The sequence below is a fragment of the Erpetoichthys calabaricus genome, chromosome 7, assembly GCF_900747795.2.
Source record: "Erpetoichthys calabaricus chromosome 7, fErpCal1.3, whole genome shotgun sequence".
Lineage (NCBI taxonomy): Eukaryota > Metazoa > Chordata > Cladistia > Polypteriformes > Polypteridae > Erpetoichthys > Erpetoichthys calabaricus.
In genome coordinates this window covers 95,872,511-95,899,278 of record NC_041400.2, presented here as the reverse complement: position 1 = coordinate 95,899,278, position 26,768 = coordinate 95,872,511, and the positions used below count along the sequence as shown (strand labels likewise).

Here is a 26,768-nt window from a genome sequence, read left to right as displayed (position 1 = left end):
ATTAATCCCAAAGGGAAATTCACAAATTTTAGAGCAAAAACCAAGGCCTGAGGTAGAAGGAATTGCCTGCAGAGTTTAGGGACAGGAATGTGTTGAGGCACAGATCTACAAAAAATAATGCAGCACTGAAGAGTCCCAAGTCACAGTTCCCTTCAAACTTCTTAAATGGAAGGGGTTGGGAACATCCACAACTTTTTCGAGAGCTGACCACCCACCCAGTAGAACACTTGTGGGAGAAGGACCATACTAAGAGACGTGACTGATAACTCAATGCTCACTCTGGCTAAGCACCAGAGAACCTGTATGGAGATGGGAAAAACTCTGACAGGGTCAACCACCACTGCAACTCTCCAACAATCTGGGATTTAAGACAGATTGGCTAGACAGAATCCTCAACTCAGTCAAGGACAGATGGAAGCCTGTTTGGAGTTTGCAAAAGATAACTAAATGGCACTCTAACTATGAGAAACATGATGCTCGCTGGTCTGATGAAACCGAGATTAGTGTTATGTCCGGAGGAAATCAGGCACTGCCTGTTACCTGTGCAATACCATTCCAAGGACCAAACATGGCAGTGGTAGCATCATGCTGTGGGGTTATTTTTCAGTGGCAGGGACTGGAAGACTAGACAGGGTTGAGGTAAAGCTGAACAGAGCAAAGTACAGAGATTTCCTTAATGAAAACCTGCTCCAGAGTGCTCTGTTCCTCTGAGTAGGCCAAGGATTACCTTCCTTAGGGACATCTTTGGGAATGTTCTTGGGTGACCCATCCAGACTTGAACCCATCTGAACATTTCTGTGTAGTCCTGAAAATAGCTATTTACCTCCATCCAATAACTTTTCAGTTTCCATCCAACCTGACAGATTTTGAGAGTATCTGCAGAGAAGAATGGTAGAAAATCTCCAAATGCAGGTGTGTGAAGCTTGTCACATCATACCCAAGAGACTCCAGGCCATAATCGCTGCCAAAGGTGTTCCAACTAAGCAGTGAAGAAAGGGTCTGAATACTCATGTCAATGTGAGATTGACATTCTTTTTATTTTTAATAAATTTGCAATTGAATTTTTTAAATAAATCTATATTGAGTGTTGATTGATGTTGGGGAAAAATGAATTTGAATGGTTTTAACCATTCCATTGTAATATTTGAGAAAAACTGGTCACAAAAACAATTTCTGATTTCTCCCCAATGGGTTATTTTTCAGATTCCTTAAACACTATACCATATTAGTCAAAAACTCCAATATTACAGGGCATCCTTTGCTGTTGATTCCTTCTTACCTATGCACTGGTATTTGCCATTGACATACTGGAGGTCAAACCCCTCGTGGCATTTGCAGATGTAGCTTCCAAAGGTGTTGATGCACTTACGAAATCTGGGGCACACTGCTGTTCCCATTGCACACTCATCCACATCTAAAATGGCAAAAATAAAATTTCATTTAAGATATTCTACATGACTTCAAAGTCTGCTTTGCATTGAGTAAGATGCATGAATAGCTGTGAGGCCATTTGATATCTCATTTTGATGCCATAATACTGTCTTTGTTAATGGATTAATTAATGAGTGTTCACTCCGATAAGACTAAAGTGCCAATTGCTAATTTTGTGGTACTGTATTATAGTGTCCATACAGACAAGCACCAATTTCTCTTAATAGTGCACTGGTGATCATCTAGCCTATAATTGAAAGGTACTTATTTCACTGTCTTTTATGACTACAGATCAAGAGGAAATTGTACGGAAGTTTAATAAAATAACAAAACATGAAGAGAGAGGTGTGTTTCAAGTATGAAGCTTCCTTGAACTAAATAATTGCACTTTCATCGTACATGCACCATCAAGCCAAGAACCAGAGCATTAAATAAAAAGGCAATGTTTTCATCTGAAATAAGACTTTTTCATAGACTGCAAGGCACGAAAATGCCTGTATGTGTTTTTGTTCTGTGATCAGCATGCTAGTGAGATGAGCTTCACCAATATTTCAACATACCTCTGTAGAAAGCCTAAGCTTATGAATTTTCTCATAATGAAGAAAAAAAATTACTAATTAAAGAGAAACTTCATTTTCTAAAAGGCTTGCAAATATTGTTATTGTTGTCAATGACTGACATCCTTGTCGGACACACAGAACATTTAAGAGAAGCTTTGTCAGTAATAAGACTGTTCAGAACCACAAACAGCTTCCTTAGAGGACATTTGCTTTTCTTGCAAGACAGTGAGCTGGGCTGTGGTATTCGCACTACTATCTCACACATCCAGGAACTCAGATTTAATTTCTTTACTACACAGTGTGTGAAGTTTGAACTTCCTATCCATGTCTGCCTGTGGGAACTCGGGCTCCTTCCATCTCTTTTTCTTAATCATTTCACAGGTCTAATAGAATGAAAATTACTGGCTAGAGCTTGGATTCTGGAATATGTCTTCATGATTGGGAAGCTAGGTTTTACCTGGTCTTGAGATTTTCTCCATAGGACAACCCCTAGGTGGGCATAGAGAAAAGCGTCATGGGATTCCTTGACAGAGTGTTGTATATTTGGGGAGTTTGTACCTGTGATCAAGACTGGAGAGGAAGTCTTTCTTCATCTGTATTTTGGATGAACACAACCAACAGTTATTCACAATATTCAACTGTTTGTTGCTTGAATATGTAGCATCTACACGTGGGGAATGACAGTTTAGGAAACCTGTAAGAATTTTTAGGAATACTATTTGTGTTAAAATGAAAAAAATGCAATTATGAAATAATCACATGAAAAACTACAGCAATATACTGCATATAAATGAATCTTCATCAGTATAGCCTATCCACGCCTGAAGACCAGGTAAGGAAATAACTGAGGAAGCTTCACAAAGAAAAAGCCGTAGGACCAGATGGAGTTAGTCCTTGAGTTCTTAAGGCCTGTGTTGACCAACTTTGTGGTATCCTCTGTGACCGGTTCATTCTGTCCTTAAGGCTTCAGAAGGTGCCACTGATGTGAAACAATCCTCAATTTCAACAAGTCACTACAGACCAGTGGCACTTACACATTAATCCATGAAGATCTTTGAGAGGCTAGTCCTAGAAGAGTCCTCTTGTGGAAGACCACCCAGACCCATTGCACTTTGCAAACTGGACCAAGACTGGAGTGGAAGATGCCATTATCTATCTGCTCTGCTCCACAAGGCTTAATCTCACCTGGACAAAGCTGGTAGCACTGTGAGGATTATGTTTTTTGATTTCTCTCATTTTGGTGTGGTATTTCTTCCATTTTCCCTTCCCTTCTCTTTAACAGATACATTAAGTAGGTACTTGAAATGCTGTGTGCTGGGAAATGGAATCCTGGTCTTTATAAAATACATGAGAGTCAGGTGATCTTAAACCACATGGGCTCAATATACAACTCCATGGAACTGGTTCTTGTTGGTTTTTTATAATTTTCTACCCAATATTTAAATATGCACAAAACCAAAAAATCAATCAATGCCCGTTTCTGAAGAATAACTCCACCTCCACATCACCAGTGAGTGGCCTTGGAGCAGGGCAGTCTAAATGGATCTGTTAGCGTCACTACAATAGCACATTTCCACAATGGCTGCATTCCAGGCTGCCAGGTAACAAGCTAGTAGGCTGGATATGAAAAGAATTCTCATGTAATGCTACAGGACACTTTTTTTGTGCACTGCAGACAGTTTGCCCAAAGCTATAAATTATTATTTGTAGGTAACCATGGGAAAGCCTTTTTTGTTTTGAATCTTGGCGCCTGCAGCTTCAAATCAATTTTCTATAGGCTTTGAACAGAATTCACCAGCAGCCACTATGCACTGGCAATGAATAGCCGTCCCATTCTCTTGTGAGCTTCTTTTGCTTAAGATTTAATTACTGCAGTTAAATTATAGCAGCTCTACTCAAAATAAAAGTTAAAAAAGAGAGGAATGCAAATTTAGCATTCAGGTAGACTTAAAGAATATCAGGATTTGGCGTCTTTAATTTCCCTCTAATTATAAAAAGGTTTGGAGAAGCTTACAAAGACATAAAAACATAAAAATGAAAATGGCAAAACTTCATGAATAGAAATGAAGACTGTATTAGAGGCACCCTCTGGCGTAATTTCAGCCCGAAATACAAAGCTGAAAAATAAAAAAATATACTGTATTAAAAATAACAGGGGCCTCATGTATAAACGGTGCGTACGCACAGAAATGTTGCATAAGAACGTTTCCACGTTCAAATCGCGATGTATAAAACCTACACTTGGCGTAAAGCCATGCACTTTTCCACGGTACCTCATACCCTGTCGTACACAAGTTCTCCGTTAGGTTTTGCAGACTGGCGGCACCCAGCGTCAAAGCAGTACTACTGTTCCTGTGTGGTTACCCTTTCTTAGATCCACATCCACGACGGCGGCTCAAGTGCTCCTCGTAGAACTGTTTGTACTTGCAAGTTACCATGAGGTAATTGTACTTATAATACAGTTACAATATTGCACATCCTGAGCCACTTTATAAAGCACGTATTTACGTATGATAACGATATCATTTTTAAGATGAAATGCAGCAAAATATGTTGATTATATTATACAGATAAACCTTTAACTACACGGTGCCGCAGTGCTAGTGAGCTTGAGCTTCGTTCACGGTTTGTTCCTGCCTTGCACTGTTTTCATGCTGTGGCTGGCGCAACACTGGAAGGATAGATGGATAGAATAATTAAACATTACGAAGATATTTTGATGTTCCTTAAACGTTTTGAAGAATCGGCATTCTAAGCTTACAGATGGGTTAACATCTATTACAGAGCTGATTGTGTGGCGATTGGGTATTTGGAGAAAGAAAAGGACGGACAGGAATTGGGGGTTAGTACGTTTGAAAAAGACAGTACTTCTTGTCAGAAAGGCGCTATATTGCGCCCGACCCTGCACAGACTTGACACAGGAGACACGTATAAAATACAAATATTTTATTATTCTTCAGCTGGAGGGCACGTCTTCCCCATAAACCCCCCAGCCACAACACAGTCCCAAGCACTAATAACCACCAGTACAAGCACTTTTCTTATCCTTGGCACCACCACTCCTCTCTAGCAACCTTGTCCTCCTCCACCCGACTCTGGCCCCTGAGTGGTGGTCGCTGGCTCCTTTTATAGGTCACCTGGAAGTGCTCCAGCTGCTTGATCACCGAGTTCCGGCGGCACTTCCAGGTGTGACGAATCTGTTGCTCACATGGGCTCAGGAGTCCCAAACACAGCACCCCCTGGCGGTACCTACGGGACCCAACAGGGCTGCCCCCAACTCCAATTCCCAGGGAGCTCTGTGGGAAACCCAGGCACTACTCCAGCCCAGGGGGGAGGCCATCTAGTGTCCAGGGGGAGGTATTGCACTTTCCAGGGCTGCTCCCCCTGAATATAGTGTGCAGGGGCATCCCAGCTGGGCATGGATGCCAGCCACCTGCCACATTCTGTAATAAAGCATTTCATTGAAGGTCGCGCATAGCGCAGCAAGCATCTTGCTGTAAGACATGAACAATCACTGCGCCACCGTGTTCCCATGTTTAATAACATGCTTTAACTCATATCATCATGAAAATGATATCACATATACTTCTCAGTATTTGAATTACTCAAAGAGCTGTAATATTACGAACGTAATAGATTCTGTGTCCTGTCGGAGGAAGAGCACGTAGTGATTCAGGCACATAGAGCACATATAAGATCAAATACAAAACAAAGCATTTAATGTGCTACTTTAGTTTACGATTGGATTTGAGAAACTAGTAAATTAAACAATTTTAAGATGAAGTTTATGATGTTCTACTTTAATGACAAAATAAACTACGTGATTAAAGTGGAAATTTCGAGATTAAAGTTGACATTTCGTGCTTTTTTCACACTGTGTGCCTTTTTTTTCACTGTACCCTAATAAGCTTTCATATGACACTCAGACGGTAGGCTACGAGTCGCCTTTTCACGCCGACTTTTATATGTGACAACTTTTTTATTTCGGACACTGTGCGACTTTGTGAACTTGAGCTTTCGAGTTTCTCCGACACACTGTCACTCGATCAACTTCCTTTTGTTGCTTATATAACTGTTTAAACCAACAAATTGTACAGTTTTTCTTTGCCTCCATTTGGTATTTGCTGAAATTCTTCTATTTTTCTTCGTATTTTTGCCATTGCCTTTTCACAGAACGCTGGGCTTAAGGGCTATTTATATTGATTTGCATATTCAAAGAGGCGTAATTCTGGGAGGAGTTGGGGCGGGACAGCAAGTGCGTGCACGTGCGTTTATTTCCATGCTGAGCGGGATTTATGTAGCGGAAGAACGCGGAAGTTGGCGAACGCACAGATTCCTGAACCTGGATTTTTCTGTGCGTAAGCCCATTTTGGCTTTTGTGCTTACATCATGTTATAGTGTGAATTCTACGCACGGTGTTATGCAGGAGGCCCTAAATGTTTTCAAAAAGAAAACTCAAGAGGGCTGAGAAAAACAGAGCATGAAAGTGTCACCTCCATTTTTCTTACTGTTCAAACACCAGCACCAGTCTTCATTTCGCCTTCCTGTATCTCTCTCTCTCTAAACAAACCATCTTGAGCCTCTTCAGCCCCACCCATAAATGTTTGCCCCATCTCACCTCACAAGAATGGCCTTAAACTCCAAGCAGGGACATCCAGTGAAACAGTAGGCAATAATATCCTGTGACCCTTTGCAACTCCTGAAAGAGCTATAATCCTATACTCAAATAAGCAGGACTTACAGTTGCTTTTAGGCATTCAACCCTCTTGTTATAAGCACTTGTAAGGTGCTCACTGAGTTAAGGGAGAAAAATGACTAGGAAATGGTAGTTGAGCAAACAAAACAGCTGAATTGTAGTCTAAATCAGGGCAATGTCCAGTATTGGGAAATAAAACTATATTTGTCAAGAACAGCACCATAAAAGTCAATAGCAAAAGTCACCATATCCATAAAAGCCAAGCAGAGAATAGGGTTCTACATGTTCACAAGCCCTGAAATCATGACACTCTTGTATCAACAGGAAGTCACCACTGTCTGGGTAAGCTTCCCTAAAACATAAGAAATTTGACAAACAAAAGAAGACCATTCAGTCCATTATGTTTGTTTGTTTAGCTAATCGCTAAGCTGTCCCAATATCTCATCCAGATTCTTCTCAAAGGTTGTCAAGGTTTCTGCTTCAACTTCGTGGCTCAAATTCACACAACTCTTTCCGTAAAGAAGTGCTTCCTGGCACTTCAGTCCTAAATGCAATTCCCCTTAATCTCTACTGCTGCCCTTAAGTATGTGATTCACCATTAAGTTGAAAGAAGTCTGCTGGATCTTCTTTATCAATGCCTTTGAGGATTTTGAAAACCCACACAGTTTCCTCAACTTGAGACTAAACATGTTTAATTCTTATTATTATTATTAACTTATTTGGCTGATGCCTTTATCCACGGTGACTTACAACATGCGACATGCATTTGGTTACATTTCTTTTATTTTTCCAATTGGAGCAAAGGCAAGTGAATTGACTTGATTATGGACATACAGTGTCAGTAATGGTATTTGAACCCACAACTTCAGAGTATGCAGTCCAAAGCCTTAACCAGTATGCCATACTGCCTGCCTACTACTCCACCTCCAAGTTTATCAGAGTAGGATATTGTCCTTAAGTCCTGGGATGCACATTGCTGTTCTCCTCTGTACACCTTCAAGTGCTCCTACATCTTTTTTGCAGCGTTGTCAACAGAACTGCATACAATACTCCAGATGTGGCCTCACTAGTGCATTACAGTCCACGCATAACTTGATTCATACTCAACAGTTTTTACATAACATTTTAATCGCTTTTTCATATTGCATAGATGATGAAAATGCATCAACATAAACCCCAAAATCCTACTACACCTGTACATATTGAAGGTATCTTGTTTAATTCCTCCTAGTCTGAAGGATCCTTCTCTCATCTCTAGAAACTCTGGTAGTCCAGGTGTCAAGTATGTTAAAGGTTTGGATACACAGAACGGCTTCTTGGTTGCCTGTCCTTGGAAATAGTCGGCTTGGGCCCTGGTGGTCCCTCTGAGGACCTTACAAATCCTGGCTTAATATAATCAGAAAAGATGAATGTTTAATTTATGTATCTATTAGCTCAGATTAAATCAAAGGTGGTAAAGTTTTCACCTTTAAGATATCTTTAATTCTTTTTTGTTCTTTAGATTCAAAGTAGGCCTCACAACAAAAACTTGGATTTGATTCCCACTCTCTGTCTGTGTGGGGGTTTGCAGATTTTTCTTGTGTTCATTTTAGTTGTCACCGAGTAGCCCATGTTCCTTCTACCAACGAGATGCAGGTTTAGTTAACTGACGAGAAGAAATTGGAGCAATGTGACTACATTTTTTGAAATAATCGGTGGTCCCCCCTGAAATGGTGCTTTCAATTTGCAAGTGCTTAAAAACTGGAGTACCCAAAGAAAGATGTAGAGGAAGTGCAGCCTCCGTACTGACAGAAAGTAGAGTAGGAATCGAGCAAGAGCTATCAACACCAGTGGTTGCTGCTGTGCTAGCCCTTGATGTACATCTTGTCAAGGACTAAAAAGTTCTGATCAGAACACTAATATCATACACTCCTGGTAATTTGTGATTAATTTATTTGCCCATTTACTTGTCATTTAATTAGAATAGTGCTTGTATGTTTTTTTTCCCCATTTACAAATATAAAGGAAAAATACCTTAATTGTGGGGAATTACATACTCGTATCTATGTATCATTCAGAATCCATTCTATGCACTTTAATGCGGAGCAATATGCTTAATAAAGTTCTAGCATGTTCCTGTATTGTACATTTTGTTGCAGTCCACAATGAAAGAGTTCACATTTCAAATAAATTAACTTATTACCCATGACATTATGCCAGTTCTTTACAGCACTTACCCACACAGGTCCTGCCATCAGGACCCAGCTGCAGTCCTGGCGAAGGACAGCGACAGCGCACTTCTCCCTTCACCACATCACAACCATACTGACAGTTTGCCATGGAACAGGAGCGGGCATCTGAGTGAAGACAGATAAGCATGTAGTGGCTAAATGGGTATGAATTGAAGTTTTAAATAAAGGGATGCCTGTTAGAAATTCACTATGTAGTGGGAATATCCTCTTCTAATTTCATTATTTGATTTCGAAAATAACCCAACTATTTAATGTTCCTGGTAGAAACTAATACAAGGCAGGGAATCAGACAACAGTCCACTGCAGAACACACACAAAGTCAAAGTAACTAGTGTAAAGTGAAGTGAACATTTACACTACAGACATGCTGTCTTTGGACTGTAACAGAGAACTAAAGCCCATAGAAACGTAAGAAGAATATTCACAGTGCACAAAAAAGGCATCAAAACTCTGAATCACACCAAGTGTCTTATGATGTTAGGTGGCTGTGCTATCTGCTGTGCTACAGTTTGACTTATGAGTTTACTTTTAAGCAAAGCCAGAAAAATGCTGTGAGGTTTAAACTGTACAACGTGTGAAAGCATATCTTTGAAATGCAAAGTTAAACAGAAACCACTGCATAATAAACATCTTTCTTTCACAGGGCAACATTTATTTTAACCTTCTTGAACTTATTATTGGTAATGTCCTTTGGCTGAATGAGGGTCACAGAGTCAAATTACTCACTTCCACATGTTCCATCAGGCATGAGCATGTAGCCATTCAAGCAGTAGCATTTGTAGCTCCCATAGGTGTTCATACACCTGTGTTTACAGGGTCGCGGCTTCAGTCCACACTCATTGAAATCTGAAGATAGAAAAGACATGGCTAAGGGATACAAGAGTAGGCAGAAAAGGTCACGCGTGCCACTTTGAGCAAGACAAAGTCAAAGGTCATCACTGAAAGCTCACCTCACCCTATCTTTTTTTCTCAAATTTTCAGTGAAGTGACCAATGCAAAGTTTATGACACCTTTGACTTCAAGTGTTTTAAACAAACAGTCCTTTTTGCAACCAAAGCTGCTGAACTGAAAGATCTCGGTACCAGTCTGAGCGTAAAGCTCATTGCACTCAGCCCCTAAGTCCTCCTGTAAGGATTCTCTCTTAAACATATTCTTGATACAATAATGGCGATGCTCCAGGACTCATCAGAACTTACACTGAAAGACTGTGCACAATAGCTACTGCCTGGGAATTAAGTTTGCTACCTTAATAAATAACTCTTTTATACTGTAGGGAGTAATGTGGAGCTGGAGGCACTTGATTGCTTTCTTTCATTCCAGGTTCAGACTAAGGTTCCTATTCTGCTAAATTAGAAGTGCTAATTATTGGTAAGCTTTATAGCTATAAAGAAAAAAAATCCATTCATCCATTTTCTCAGCCAGCTTTTTCATTGATAGGGTAGCAGAGAGCAGGAGCCTGTCCAAGCAGCACTAACAAGAACAGGAACCAACCCAGAACAGGGCACCAGTCCAACTGTCAATCATCATAATATTCATAACTTTGGGAAGCAGGAGGTAATTGGAGCAGCAGAAGAGAGTTGCACAGATGTGAGAAGAACTCTAGAAGACCCCCCGTCCACACACACACACACACACAGTGTCTCAGCCTGCATCAGCGTCCAGGAGATCTGAGACAGAAGCTAACCACTGCCCCACCATACAACCTGTAAGATGTGTGCTCATTTATCTATATGTTTCCTTAACATTCATGTTCCATTACAGGATCATAAGGGTGCACGTACCAATCCCAGCACTGGGAGCAAAGTAGAAAGCAACTCTGGTTGGATCACTGGTCAGAAATAATTTTATACCTATCTGGAAAATAAAATGGCAAATCACATTTGAAAGGACACTGAAATTAATGCAATTGTGAAATCTGGTTATAATAATTTACACACATAAATACAAAAACGTGCACACATAAATTACATCAGTTCACACGCACAGAAATATATGATGCATGTGTATATTTAAATGTTATCTGCAAACAGTGCTGTGCCGATAAGCGCCATCTTAAATTCCTCAAATACTAAGGCAGTGGGCTGAAAATGTTTAAGGTTCTCTGGATGCCATTCCAAAACAAACATTTTGATCGTGGATGACACGTAGACCTGCCTCAACAGTACCCAAAGAGCCAGGTAACTTGACACCTTTCTTGTAAGCCCACCAGGTTAAAATATCCTCAAAGGTCTCGTTTACTTACACAAAAGGTGTGGTACACGGAGAGGGTGGACAACATTCACTTAAAAGTCATTGGACTGAATGACAAGACCTGATATAATTCAAAAGCAATCGTGGTGCACTTATGATTTAAATACTGTACATTATATTGACATACACAAGGCAGGTGGCTGTGTGTTTCTATCAAAGTGATCCAAGATTATTGTACACTTGTGAGGAAGAAATTGATGCTGAAAGGTGAAATGAACAACGTTACTGAATTCTGACTAGTGTATGTGTCAAGAGTGCTGATACTTTCTAAATATAACATCTACAGAAGATGAGCTGCACTTTTCTTGGCCGAGTGTTTATCTGGTTTTAGCTAACATAATTATGCATCATAGAAATAGATCTTGCTTACTGTACAAAGTGTAGCTGCTGTTTAGTTAACACAAAACGGTGCCAAGTTTAGTTTCTGGAAAAACGGTTGGAATCACGTCATTAAACAAATATACCATAAGTAGTTCTCATATGACGCCATTAATTAAAATGCTCTTCAAGCATGTATTTACTGCTGCTCTGTGTTATTAACAAGTCAGCCTTTATGGGATAATCCTAAATATTCTTAAATTTGATTTACATACAGAATAACACATCAGTTAAAATATACATATCTCTGGAAATTCAGTTTTTTATTTTTTAATCTAAATGGAAACCAAGAAATATTCAATGAGACCTTTTTCTAATCTCGGGAGGGGGAGGCATCTGGAAAGGTTAATGTTAATGTGGCTGCCTGTACCATTGTTTTAAAAAATTTTTTACATTTTTTATTTACCACAGTGATTAAGCCTGAAGAATAGATTTTGCCTTATGGATGCACATAGCCGAGTATACTTCCCATCCCCTGAAAACACAGGAGTTGCATCCTTCAGCCTCCTGATCTCAACCTGTGGAATTGGCTTCCCACCTGCGCTCCCTCCCATTCTATGATTTAAGGTGCCTCTTGGAGACATTTTAAGAAGAGATTTATTTGTTCTGGAAAAGAACATGCTTGAAATGATGAAAGCTGAATGGGACGCAGCAAATAAAAAATGGATAAGATGTTAGCAATAGATGACATCCACCTAAACTCAAAAGGCTAAAGGGACAGAAAGGTCAAAAGGAGTTCAAACAAATATGAAGATACATTGTATGACATGGGGGCGGCCTGAAGACTTCAACAAGTTAACACTAGTGACACTTGAAAAGCAAGTAATGTGATGGAATGTGTAGATTAACAAAATATCAGTTTGATTTCTTACAGAGCACAAAGATACCATTCAATAGCTATAATGAGGATGGCTATATTTGTGTGAAGGATAGAGTTCACTGAAGAGCTAATCAAATGATTATCAGATATTAAAAATGGTTTCAAACTACAGAAATATAACAGACCTACTGAAGAAAGTCAGGATGAACTGGAGACACAGAAATTTTATGGAAGAGTTGTGAATGAAAGAGACCATGGTGATTACTACAGGTAGCCTCATCACCTGGCAAAATTGTACAGGATGCAAAATAATCTATGATACTGGCTTTCTTCTGCATACGGAATTTGTTCCTGTTGTGTCTCTTGTTTACTGGTGCCTGATAACGAATTATTTTACCACCACCTGATGCTCATTTAGCCTTATTATTTTCGCAGGCTCTCTGCAGTTGCTTGGTGCTGCTTCTTCAAAGTCTTTCTGTGATTACTCCAGTATCTTGTGTTTTTGTCTCTGTTTCATTTAAACATCATCAACTGCTGTATGCATCTTCCCGTCTTTATTTATAATTTTGTTTTAACATTTATTCTTCTTTAAAAGCTATGATCTCTTCTGTATCTTTAAACCATTTTACTATTAACTTCACTTACTCATCTTTTGCTTGATATGACCTGGGGCCTCATGTATAAATGGTACGTATGCACAAAAATGTCCGTTTCCACACTCATATCGCGATGTATAAAACCTAAAATTGGCGTAAAGCCACACACATTTTCATGCTAGCTCAATCCCTAGCATACACAAGTTCTCTGCCCGGTTTTGCAAACTGGTGGAGCCCAGCGTCAAAGCAGTGCTTTTGTTCCAGTGTGGTTTCCCTTTCTTTTTTAGATGCACATCCCTAACGGCTTTATCAAATACACTGAAATTAACCGCATATTGTTTATTAGTTTAAGGCATCCAATTGTAATTAACCCATAACAATATACGGAATGGCCAAACTATTCAAAAATACCATAGCTGCTTTAGCGTTGTTACTCTCAAGTATTTATCCCACTGTCTCTGAGTGTGGAATCACAGCTCTCAAGCAGCTGATCGGAAAGAGAATTATCGGTATACAGCATCAAGCACACGCTGTCTCAGCCATGCGCTATTTGAACTGCTCCCATACGGCAAACGCTTCAAAGCCTTTCCTGTAGGGACCTCGCGTTTTTAACAGTTTCATCCCAATAGCTCAAAACCCACTTAAATCAGTCCATCAAGTGCTCCTTGCAAAACTGCTTTTACTTAGAAGTACAATCACCTCACTGTAAACTTGCACTACAGTTATAATATTGCACAACCTGAGCCACTTTATAAAGCACGTATTTACATATGATGACGATACTTTTTTAAATGAAATGCAGCAAAATGTTTTTATATTATACAGATAAAATGTTATAATTTAAATAGACTATATTGTTAATAATTAAACATGTGAGTACATGGTGTTTCAGCGAGCTGGCGCCCCGTTCAGGGATTGTTCCTGCCTTGCGCTGTATTCTTGCTAGGGCTGGCGTGACACTGGAAGGATAGATGGATAGAATAATTAAACATGTACTACGAAGATATTTCAATGTTCCTTAAAAGTTTTGAAGAATCTGCATTCTAAGCTTACAGATGGCTTGACATTTATTAAAGAGCTGAATGTGTGGCAAGTGGGTATTTGGAGAAAGAAAAGGAAGGACAGGAATAGGAGATTAGTACGTTTGAAAGAGACAGTACTGCTGCAATAAATTATTTCATTGAAGGTTGCACATGGCGCAGCACGCATCTTGTGTGAGGCAGGAGCAATCTCTGGATGGGGCGCTAGCTCGTCACTATCACTGAGCCAACTTGTTCCCATGTTTAATAACATGCTTTAATTCTTATTTTCATGAAAAAGATATCAAGTATACATCTCAGTATTTAATTTATTCAGAGAGCTGTAATATCACGAATGTAATGGATTCTGTATCCTATCGGAGGAAGAGAAAGCCCATTTAAGAAGCATGTAGTAATTCACACACATAGCACACATAGATGAACGCATACAAAACAAAGCATTTAACGTGCTACTTTAGTTATGATGGCATTTGAGAAACTAGTAAATTAAATAATTTTAAGATGAAGTTTATGATGTTCTACTTTAATGACAAAATAAACTATGTGATTAAAGTGGAAAATTCAAGATTAAAGTTGACATTTCAAGCTTTTTTTGCCACTGTGTGCCTATTTTTTATCTTTTCTCTGTACCCTAATAAGCTTCCATATGACACTCAGATGGTGGGCTACGACTCGCCTTTTCACAGCGACTTTGATATCTGACAGTCTCTTTTTTATTTCAGGCACTGGGCGACACTGTGAACTTGAGCTTTTGAGTTTCTCTGACACTCTATGTCACTCAAGCAACTTCCTTTTGTTGTTTATATCACTGTTTAAACCAACAAAAAGTACATTTTTCCTTGCCTCCACTTGGTATTCACTGAAATTCTTCTATTTTCCCCATGCTTTTGCGATTTTTAAAATTTTTTTTTTTTTACAGAACACTGAGCTTAAGGGCTATTTATATTGATTTGCATATTCAAAGAGGCATAATTCTGGGTGGAATTGGAAAGTGGCGGCAGGCGCATGCATGTGCATTACTTTTCATGCTGACCGGGATTTATGCAGTGGAAGAACGTGGAAGTTGGCATATGCATAGATTCATGTATCTGGATTTTTTTGTGCGTACGCACATTTCAGCTTTTGTCCGTACGCTCGTACGTGTGAATTCTACGCATGGCATTATGCATGACGCCCCTGGTCTCCTCTTTCAATTGCTTTCAGATCCTCATGTGCAATTCCTTTGTGTAATAAGCTTGCCAGATGCTTTTACTTTTCCATTCTCACCCAAACCATGAAAAAAAAAATCACAAGAGAATATCAAAAATGTTGCTCCTTAGGTTCAATTCAGTTTAGGTTCAAGAAAAGCAAGAAAACAAAGACAGAGATCTGTTTACTAAGTAAATGAACAAAGAGCTCAAGAAGAAGCAGGATAGAAGTTCCTGAGCTGTATACATAAAGAAACACAAAATTTATCTGTTTTGAAAACTGTAAAAATCAATGAAAACCGTATGTACTGAAAATAGTAAGAGAATAGAAAGACAATGCTTTTGATCACAGTTCTTGAGTCAAGACGAAATGGCTTGGATACATTAAAATCCGAGAGAAGCAATCTGATTCAGGCTAAAAAATGGAGACCAATCAAGTACAACACTGTAAAACTAAATTCACAACTGAAAGAAACAGACAGATAGGGGCAGGTGTATCCAACAGCCATTGAGTAGATGACAAGTGATGAAGTAGTGGTGCATGGAATAAAGAAAGATAAGCAGGAATAAGACCAAAAAATTAAAATACATCATATTTAACACTAAACCAAAAAAGGTATATTCTAATATAAGTATATAATAGAATTTGATTTATGTCCATCTGGCAGTTACATTCCATTGGGCAGATTCAGCATTACGTTGTGATGCATCATCTATTTGAATGTGTTTTGTAACACATGCAGTAATAAAAATCACTGCAATTTTCATTGCAACAGATGGCGCATCACAAACTTTAGCACTACTGCTGGGAATCCTATACTAAATCCATATAACCGAGGCAACAGATAAACAGACACTTTAACTTAATAAAGGAGAATTTTAGTAGGAAAAATACAGGAAATAAAAATGATAGAAGGAGTAAACACCACAACATGATTAGAGCTAGAAAGAGCTAAGAGTGGAGGGTAAATTCTGTGGATTGTGCAAAAAAAATTAAATAAATAAATAATTTAGTAGATGCCACTAAATCAGGTGTATCAAGGTAAATCAAGGGGTTACCTACCCCTTCATTTGCTTTTTCATTGGTATCTGTTTTACATTCTATATATATATATATACACATACATATATATATATATATATATACACACACATATACACACACACACATACATACATACACATATACAGTACTGTTCAAAAGTTTTAGGCAGGTGTGAAAAAATGCTGTAAACAAAGAATGCTTTCAGAAATATAAATGATAGTTTATTGTTATCAATTTACAAAGTGCAAAGTGAGCAAACAAAAGAAAAATCTAAATCAAATCAATATTTGGTGTTACTACCTTTTGCCTTCAAACCAGTATCAATTCTTATTGGTACACTTGCACAAAGTCAGGGATTTTGTAGGATTATAATCAGGTGTATGATCAACCAATTTTTTCACATCTGCCTAAAACTTTTGCACAGTACTGTATATTTTATATTATATATATATATATATATATATATATATATATATATATATACAGTAATCCCTCCTCTATCGCGGGAGTTGCGTTCCAGACCCCCCCGCGAAAGGTGAAAATCCGCGAAGTAGAAACCATATGTTTATATGGTTATTTTTATATTGTCACGCTTGGGTCACAGATTTGCACAGAAACACAGGAGGTTGTAGAGAGACAGGAACATTATTCAAACACTGCAAACAAACATTTGTCTCTTTTTTCAAAAGTTTAAACTGTGCTCCATAACAAGACAGAGATGACAGTTCCGTCTCACAATTAAAAGAATGGAAACATATCTTCCTCTTCAAAGGAGTGCGTGTCAGGAGCAGAGAATGTCAGAGATAGAGAGAAAAAAGCAAACAATCAGAAATCAATAGGGCTGTGTCCAACCAACTGAATTTACCACAGGTGGACTCTAATGAAGCTGCAGAAACATCTCAAGGATGATAAGGGGAAACAGGATGCACCTGAGCTCAATTTCGAGCTTCATGGCAAAGCTGTGAATACTTATGTACATGTGATTTCTCTGTTTTTTATTTTTAATAAATTTGCAAAAACCTCAAGTAAACTTTTTTCACATTGTCATTATGGGGTGTTGTGTGTAGAATTCTGAGGAAAAAAATTAATTTAATCCATTTTGGAATAAGGCTGTAACATAACAAAATGTGGAAAAAGTGATGCACTGTGAATACTTTCCGGATGCACTGTATGTGTGTATATATATATATATATATATATATATATATATATATATATATATATATATATACACACACACACACACACATACACACACACACACTCCACACAGAACTGTATATAACACTGTTTGAATGGCTATTGTTTTATTGCATTGAACAGATGTTTGATTCACATTCAAACCAATACATAGTGGCAGGCTTATTGCAGTTGCAGTTATGACACACTTTCTCAGGAAAACAATCTCCCAGTTTTTTCATCTTCACTACTACACCACACTTAACTCCATAGAACTGGAGTAGTTCTGTTACAAGACTAAAAGCTAACAATGCTTGGCTAGTGAAGAAATTTTCTTAACTGACTGCTCAATGCCATTAACCAGAATTGGGTAAAGCAGCATACCAAAGCATCTGTTGCTTCCCAGCTCCACAGTCCTTGATTCAGATCCTGTAAATATGAGTTTTTTTTCTGTTGTTGGCTCATTCCAAAGAATATGCTGATTAATGAGTCTAAACTGTCTGCCTGCAAACAACCGGTGCCTCATCTTTTTTTGGTTGCTGCCTTCTGTGCAGCTCTACAGGAGTAAGCTCTGGCCTCTGTGACCCTAATTTGGATCAAGTACCAAATGGATGAGTGTGCTCAGAGCAGGGACTTATCCAGAAATGGTTCCTACCTTGCACCCGTCACTGCTAAGATAAGCTTGAGTATCTCCAACCCTGTACATAAATAGGTTTGGAAGGAAAAAAAATGGAGTCATGGCTGCATACTTCCCCCTTTAAAGGTTTCCCATTTCAAACTAAAGCACATGCGTTCTAACTCCTCCATCACACACAAACACCACGCACAAGGAATAGAAGATAGGCACAGATATAAACGTCCACCTAAATCAGGTGCAGAAATAAAGGAAAGAACATTTGTGGGAAAAAATGAGCAAGTAGTTGCCCACCCAAATATCCCACAACCTTAGTTGCCAGTCACTCTTTTTAAGACAACTCCAAATATCAATAGCTTAAGTTGGATTCCCAAATTATATACAGTACATTTATGTGTTTTATATAAAAATAGTTTTTTTTGTCTTTTTTACTTACTCAAAATGGTCTTATGCCATTAATTATAAAATGTTGCAAATGTGTAAGCACTTGTGGTGGCTTCTTTTCTCCTTTTATAATATATAAAGTGCAAGTGATTGGCAATGAGGAAAAAATGCAGACAAAAGGCAGGAAAAACAAAATTGAAAACCCAGCTTTGGCCTTTAGCAGGATGCCATTTGACATTATTATAGAGTTCTTTCACTAAGGCTGAATGGACCCAAAAAACCCCCTTACTTTGGTTTTTTCCATCCGATTCACAATGAAAACAAGACCACCGGCATGGCAGCTTTGTTAAAGAGGATTACTAGAGGTCGAGATTTCTTAAGCATCAGTTAAAAAACACACACACACACGGTGGAATTTTAATCTCATTCTTGACAAATAACAGCTCAACTTAACTGGTCAACTGGCAGAAATTATGATGTCAAGAAACAGAAAGTAAATCTTTCAAATATACTGTAACAATTTAGCACTTTGATTGAACTTTTTACGTATTAAGGATTTTGGTATAAATTAAATAAATTAAACCATTAATTCATTTTATAAGAACACAAAGAAAAGAAAGTAAAATAAATAAATTGTGTAAGTTTACATTCAGTTCCAGTCTTCTTAACCTGTAAAGCAAATGTATTAATAGCACAAAGAAAAGTTTCAGTTGCTTTCATCTAAATAACATCTCTTCAGCAAGATGCTGCCCATGCTGCTTAGCAAAAATGAGTAGCAATATTGAAAAAGTAGTAGAGAAAGAAAGGAACGAAGAATACAGAGTATAATTAAGCAAACAATATTCAGTGTTGTTGGAGATGTCTGCAGAAATTCTGTAGAAAGTGCTGGGATGTTCATAGATGCTAATTAATAAAAGAAAATGCAGTTATTAAGAAGCACAATGAAGGACTACTGCAGTTCATACGGATGGGAAGAGCCATGTTAGATCAGCCAATTCTGAAACAGGCAGTGGTTGCAATGAATTTACCATAAACACTCAAGTTGGGGAAATCTGCCATGTATATTAATCTGATGGGCAATGTCCTGAAACTATATGGTGGTATAAATAAGCAAACTGGTATCCAGCTACTGTTTAAAAATACCAGTAGAGCCAATATTTTCATTTATTGTAAAGCAGAAGTTCAAAATCTGCACAGGCCCAAAAGTATTCACAGATGACCTGATGAGAAAGAAAAATGAAAAAATAGAATGAGGGTGCTTAATGCATTCAGTAAAATCATATCTTTAGTCTTGAAATGGCACACACTTTCATCGTTTTGCAATGCTAAAGTAAGAAAATTCATGACTATATTTTAACAACAGCCACAACAGTGGGATGACCTATTACCAACTGCTGGTGGTATTTATGACTGTAATTTAAACATTTACAAAAATGGAGTGTTATGTTTCAGCATCAATAGTTCTGAGTGAAAGAAAGATTAACTTTATTATAAAACTGAATATTTTAGCTTACGCCATTATTGGTGAAGATATATATGTGTGTTTTAGAAGAGCTGGAGGAATAACATCACAAATAAGGGTTTATAGGAATTTTCAAGTGATTTTTTAAAAATTTCTTCAGAATCAAAATATCAGTTTTATTTAAATTCATACTATAAAATATATTTGTAAACCAAGTAAATATTTAGATGTTTCATGGAAATATCAAACAAACTAGGACTTAAAATGTAATGTACAGTGATTAGAGCACATTAGTGGTAGGCACTATTTATGATTATCTAATTAAATTCATATTAACAGAAGATTCCATAAGTCTATAACTGAAAATTAACTGCATCTGTATTACTGTATATGTATACACACTGTGTGATTATAAATTTTAGTCAGAATAGACAAAGGCCTAATGTGAGCAAAAGACAGCTTTTTGAGATTATATATATATTTCAGAAAATTTAACCCAGAAATCATAAACCAAATTACAATGAAACCAAATTAATGTGTTATTAATATATTCCTCTCATTTTCTCCCGGACTTGTCAGGCACCTGCAGTCTGTGTGATGTTCAGAATACGTGAAGGGCAAGCAATCCTTTTTTTTTTTTTTTTTTTTTTTTTTAGTGAGTGGGTGGCACTGTTCAGATTATTATTGTTTTGCCTTTTTTAAAATAAAAATTTGTTCAGGAAAAAAAAATTCTCATTTGGGGAAAAAAGTTTGTTCAAAGTTTCTGGTAATTGCCCAGAACAAAGTCCTGGCACCCTTTTTGCTATTACTTTAAGAACATCAAAAAAAATAAATAAATAAAAACAGTGCACTAATTTAACTGAATGCGGTGAATGAAAACCTACAGTGATGGAGCCTTTTGGCAGAAACTCTTGAACTGAACACACCTAACAATCAGGAGTTCTTTGGGTTTTTGGGATGACATATCCAATTTTTTAATACTATGAAATAAATTAAGCAAGTCTGAGGCATCCAAACATGACTACAGATCAAAGGGCAATCCTTTTGCGAAATTTACCTGAACGAGTTGCATTTGATACTCAAAACAGTGTCAGTCTGGAACTTTCTGATCACTTCTTAGTCAGTCGGACAGGAATGAATGCTTGCTTCAGTTTCAATGTTAAATGTTTTTTCAACCAAGGAACTATCATTTATAATTACTTATCCAGCCTTTGTGTTGAATAAAACATGAAATCGTTTTTAAAGCAAGCAATAATCCCTTAGCTCTTTAGTTTTCAGTCATTTGTGATGTCTTATTATTTGACACTTTCATAAAGTAAGTGCACTGGTCCAAGCTTGCCTCCGTAAAAATGAAAGAGACACACATCTCACTTTTTTGTTTTCTGACAGCACATTGACATTTTAGTCTTCTAATGGAGACCTGAGATACAGCAGGTGGTCCCATAAAGTTAATAGTCACACTTAGCGCTAGCATTTTTAATTATTTAGTATATTAAAAGACTGTCCTGTTCTAGCGCACATTTAACATTCTTTTAGAAGTGTATTTGTGCTATTGCGTGCAAGGCATTTGTTTAAAGAGCATTGTATAGCCTTTCAGAAACATTTTAAAGGATTAATCCATCATTTTATCAAATAAGATGGAATTTCCCTGGAAATCTCCAGTAATTATTGCCAGGAGTTCTGCAGGTTATTTAGTATATTAAAATATATATTGGTTCTGCTTGGTTTTACTGGGAAAACCGTATTTTCTATTGGTTTATCAGGCTTATTTCCTTGACATCTCTGGGTGCTTTTAAGTTCATTTTGAAACGAAATCCATTTTTTAAAATCTTCTCTACTGAAAAAAAAAACATATAGCTTATGTGGAACAGCTTCCAGTTTTCTTCTTGAATATCAGTCATTGGTGTATGGCAATGCAAAATGTTAGTGTAGAGTCTGTTTTGTAGTAACTGTTCAAGGACCAAGGAAATGTATCACAAGCAGACATGAAGCACTGTACTGGCCACATCTGGTTTGGAAAAGGTCATTCCAGTAATGTTAATTTATCCAAGACAAATTAGTCCAGCACTGAAATACATCAGTACTTTATTTATTTAATGCAAGATTTTGTGATCTGAAAATATACTGAAGGCCATGATCATTGGCTGGTCATTATTTTTCTTTTATGTATAATTAACACTTACATGTGAGCAATTTTAAAAGTTTGCAAAATACTGATGGGGTATTCCATCTTGCAGTGTTGCAGTTACACTGTACATTAAATTGAGATTTAATAGTAGGGCAGTTGAAAAGACTGTTGAAAAATATGCCTCAATAAATACCTACATGTGGCTTTACAACAATTAAAACTACATTTGAATACATCCTGTTTAGAACTGTAAAAATGTTATAAACTTTCAGTTGTGACCTGTTTAGCTTCACTTTATAAAACTTTGAAGAACCCCTCTGAGGGCTGACTTGTGGCACAGGCTGCATTTGCCTTCTGTTGTGCATACAAAAATGAAGTCACTTTCGGCACAGATCAGGAATGCCATACCCAAGAACTATGGGTGCAGAGACCAACTACCAACTAGGGGGTGTAAGCAATCTAGAACAATCTGTTAGTGAAATGCTAAAATGGGACCCCAAAAATGGACAAGTAAACAGCTTGCTTAAGACTAAAATATATAAAACCATACCAGTTCTAATGATGAAATAATGAGAGAGGTACATTCAAGTTCTTAGACAACATCTGGGTTCAGCTAGTGTTAACATCACTACTATGTCAACAAGTAAGTGTTTTTGAAATTAAAGTTACGTTGGCAGTATCAGTTTCATATCTCCTAGATCTGATGTTTTGACATATTCAACACAAATTTGATATTTTTCTTTGCTGTGTTCAATGCAAAAAAAAAAAAATCATTTAAACCACTAAAATGTGCTGCATTAGATTCGACAGTTTCCACCTACATCCTACAAAGTTGTACTTTTGGTTGAATGGAAGTTCTAAATTGGTGTTATGAGAGTTACTGTGGCTGGATGCACACACGAAGATGTTGGTGGACTGGTGTCCTGTCCTGTGTTAAGAAAATGGCCGAATGAGGATAAACGGTAAGATAAAATCTTTAATATGGTTAAAAGAACTGTTTCAAAAATGTTTTTCACATTTTTAGAGTACAGCAAGAAATCTTTAGGAGCCTTGCCCCCGATATCACACATGGCATAGAAGTATTTTAAATTTTGCAGTCGTAACAACGACTGTAACAAAAGGGAAAAAAATATTCCTTTTTATCAAAAATTATTCCAGTAAAAATGTAATTTATTATTTTGAGTAATGTTTCATGAAAAGAATTCTGAAATATTAATAATGCCCTAAATATATATATAATTATTATATACATACAATATATATACAGTATCTCTATTATCCATGTGATCTTTACACATTCTCTTCTCTGGGTATTTCCCAAGGTCCTCCAATTTTCCTCCCACACGGCCAAAGACATGCAGGTTAGACTAACTGCCGATTTTAACCTGAACCAAGTGTGTGTATGTGTGTGTGTGTGTGTGTGTGTGTGTGAGGGAGTGGGCTCAGTAATGTACTTTTGTCCTGTACAGGATCACTGTTTGCCTTTCACCTAATATTGCTGGAATTGGCCTTGGACCCTCCCACTATCCATACATACACACATACTCACACACACACAAACTATATGGCTAGCCAAAAATATGTGGACACCTCTCCAAACTACTGAATTCAGGGGTATCAGCCATACCCATTGTAAACATATGCATAAAATCAAGCACATAGTCTTACAAACTCCATTGACAGTAGAATGGGTTATACACTATTTCAAACGTGGTACTGTCATAGGATGTTAGCTTTGCCACAAGTCAGTATGTGACATTTATACTTTGATAGATCTGCTCCTGTGAATTGTAAATGCTACTATTGTGAAGTGGAAGCATCTAAGAGTAACAAATGTGAATTTCCCATCGGGATTAATAAAGTATCTATCTATCTATCTATCTATCTATCTATCTATCTATCTATCTCTATCAAACAACTCAGCAACAAATGGCAAACCATGCAAACTCAGAGAGCAGGGCTGCTGAGGGCTTAAGCAAATAGCACATAATAATTGCCTGTCCTCTGTTGCATCACTCACAAGAGAGTTCCAAACGGTGTCTGGAACCAACATCAGCACAAAAACTGTGCATCGGGAGCTTCACCAAATTAATTTCTATTGTTGATTAGCTGCACTAAGATTACTATGCACAATGCCAGGTGTTGGCAGCAGTGAGGTAAAGCACATCGCCATTGGATTTTGTAGAAGTGGAAATATGTTCTCTACAGTGATGAATCACACTTTACTCTCTGGCAGTCTGAAATTGGGCTTTGGCAGATGCCAGGAGAATGCCATCTTCCTGACTGTATAGTGCTTATTGTAAAGTTTGACAGAAGAAAGATAATGGTCTGGGATGGTTTTCAGGGTTTGAGCTAAGCTCCTTAGTTCCAGTAAACGGTACAATTAATGCTAAAGCATACAAAGACATTTTAGACAATTGCACACTTCCAACTTTGTGCAGGCAGTTTGGGGAGGCCCTATTTGTTCAAGTATGACTGGGCCCCTATGCTCAAAGCCAGGTCCATAAAAACATGGTTTGATGAGTCTGGTATGGAGCAACTCAAGTGACCTCAACCCTTTGGGATCAATTGGACCGTTGACTACAAGCCAGGTGTCCTTGTCCAATATCAGTACCTGACCTCACAATCCAAAATCTTTTGGAAAGCATTCACAGAAGAGTTGAGGCTGTTATAGCTGCAGAGATCAGGGCAGCTATATAAGAATGCCCATGGGGTTGGAATGGGATGACCAACAAGCTTATATATTGTAAGTGTAATGGTAAGATGTCTAGAGAAGTTTTAGCCATATAGTGCTCATACATACACATACACACACACCTCAACATATACACACAGAATACCTCTACCTCTCTCTATGTATTTTTATACTATGTGTACTGTTAACACACACACACGAACACAGTAATAATTATAATGTCACTATATTAGTCTGCATACAATATTTCTGTACTATGGGGAAAAAACAAGATATGATATGACAATGCAAGCACAACAGCCCTGTAAGCAGGAAGAGACAGAAATAAGCACTAAGCAAAGATTTCCTCTATACAAGTAGGACTGATAAAAAGTGTGGTAGGCTCAGCCAATGCCTTTTGCTTTAGGGAATCACATGCTTTGCCACAGCGGATTCTGGCATCCTTCATCTTTTGTACATCAGGGGATGGCAGCCTCGTCTCCCCTGGTATAAGCCGTGCAGATGGAAGGGGAGCTGCCTCATGGGCAAGGAAGGGACTTGCTCACCCGCTGCAGGGGCACCTGCTGGTGGTGGAGGATCCACAGGGAGAAAGAGAGGAGGAAAAGTGTCCCACAGTGGAGGGGTGGCATACTCCCATTCATCTTCGTGAAAGCCAGCAACACAACAAAGACAGATATAATTAGAGTGTGAATCATCCCATTTCAAGTGACTCACAGGTTATTCTGTAAACAAGTTGAATTCAACATTATATCTAACTAGCTTTATTTTTTTTTCCGGCCACTGATTATCGTCTCATCAACAGCTGATAACATTTAGACCGACATTCTTGTTTAAAGAAAAAAAAATTAAAAATCACATTGTAAGATGGAGCTACTCCATACTGTTAAAGTCAGCATAGCAAGAAAATGTGTTAAAATATATCATATAATTTAAGTTCAAATCCATCCCTTGGTTGGTTTTGTTAGATACGCCATTCTAGACTCCTTTCATAGTAGCATTGCACATTGTTGTTACCTTCCTGCCACTTGTGAAAGTGTTACATAAGAGACCTGATACCATTTGGAACAGTTGGAGAAGGGCCGCATTAGCATAAATCTACAAAAGTAAAAAAAATATATAAATAGGAAAAGATATATTCCATAATGACAAACAAAACACTTTAGGAACTCTGAAATGTTAAGTCTTTTACTGGGAGTAATTTACCTTTACCATTTTTCTATTCAGAAAGGTGGAAGCCAAGATAACACATTATTGTTCTTATTTTTGGGTTTATCTAAATAACATTAATACTTAATGTAGTTTGAGTTTTTATGTTCTCATGATCCACACAAGCTTCTAAAAATGCAAATACCTTATGCAGACCTCTACATGTATATTATTCACCAAATTATTTGCAGTATATAGTTTATAAAACATCACTCTTCGCACAGTACCCCAGCCCCTCCATTGTTACATAGGGGAAAGGCAAACATCATGGATTCCCTGGCCCATCTTCCACTTGACTTTTGCAGTTGGCATTCCTCTGCAGTTACTGGTTAAAACCTTACATATACACACACACACACACACACACACATACTGTATATACAGTCTGTGGCTCTATTTGCTAGCATTGAATCCACCAATGCATAATGTCCCATAGGTTCTCAATTAGATTCACATTTGGGGAATATACAGGCCAGCCAATGGCATCAATGCCTTTGTCATCCATGAACTGCCTACACACTGTGGCCACATGAGGCTAGGATTTGTCCTGCACCATCAGGAACCCAGGTCCCACTGTACCAGCATAAGATCTGACAATGGCTCTGAGGATTTCATCCCGGTACCTAACAGCAGTCATGGTACCATTGCCTAGCACATGGAGGTCTGTGTGAGGCAGATACCAGTCTTGCTGCTGGGTTGCTGCCCTTTGACAGCCCCGAGATTTCCTTGTGTAATGGCCCATCTCCTAATATCTCCTCCATGCTCTTGAGACTGCACTGGGAGACACAGCAAACCTTCTTGCAACAGCATGTATGGATGTGCCATCCTGGAGGTGCTGGACAACCT

At 37.9% G+C, this 26,768-nt stretch overlaps 1 protein-coding gene across 4 annotated transcripts in view; it reads right to left on the bottom strand.

The window, feature by feature from the left end:
• The window catches only part of npnta (nephronectin a), a 160,330-nt gene that overhangs the window by 42,598 nt on the left and 90,964 nt on the right, over positions 1–26,768 (bottom strand). For 2 of the 4 annotated variants that reach the window (XM_028805193.2, XM_028805194.2), the window contains 4 exons: positions 25,262–25,357; positions 9,645–9,764; positions 8,904–9,023; positions 1,280–1,414 (listed from right to left, as the gene is read on the bottom strand). In XM_028805193.2, coding sequence (XP_028661026.1) covers positions 1,280–1,414; positions 8,904–9,023; positions 9,645–9,764; positions 25,262–25,357 — 471 coding nt within the window. The remainder of the gene's footprint in view (positions 1–1,279; positions 1,415–8,903; positions 9,024–9,644; positions 9,765–25,261; positions 25,358–26,768) is intronic. The other 2 variants (XM_028805195.2, XM_028805196.2) reach the window with 1 other exon arrangement.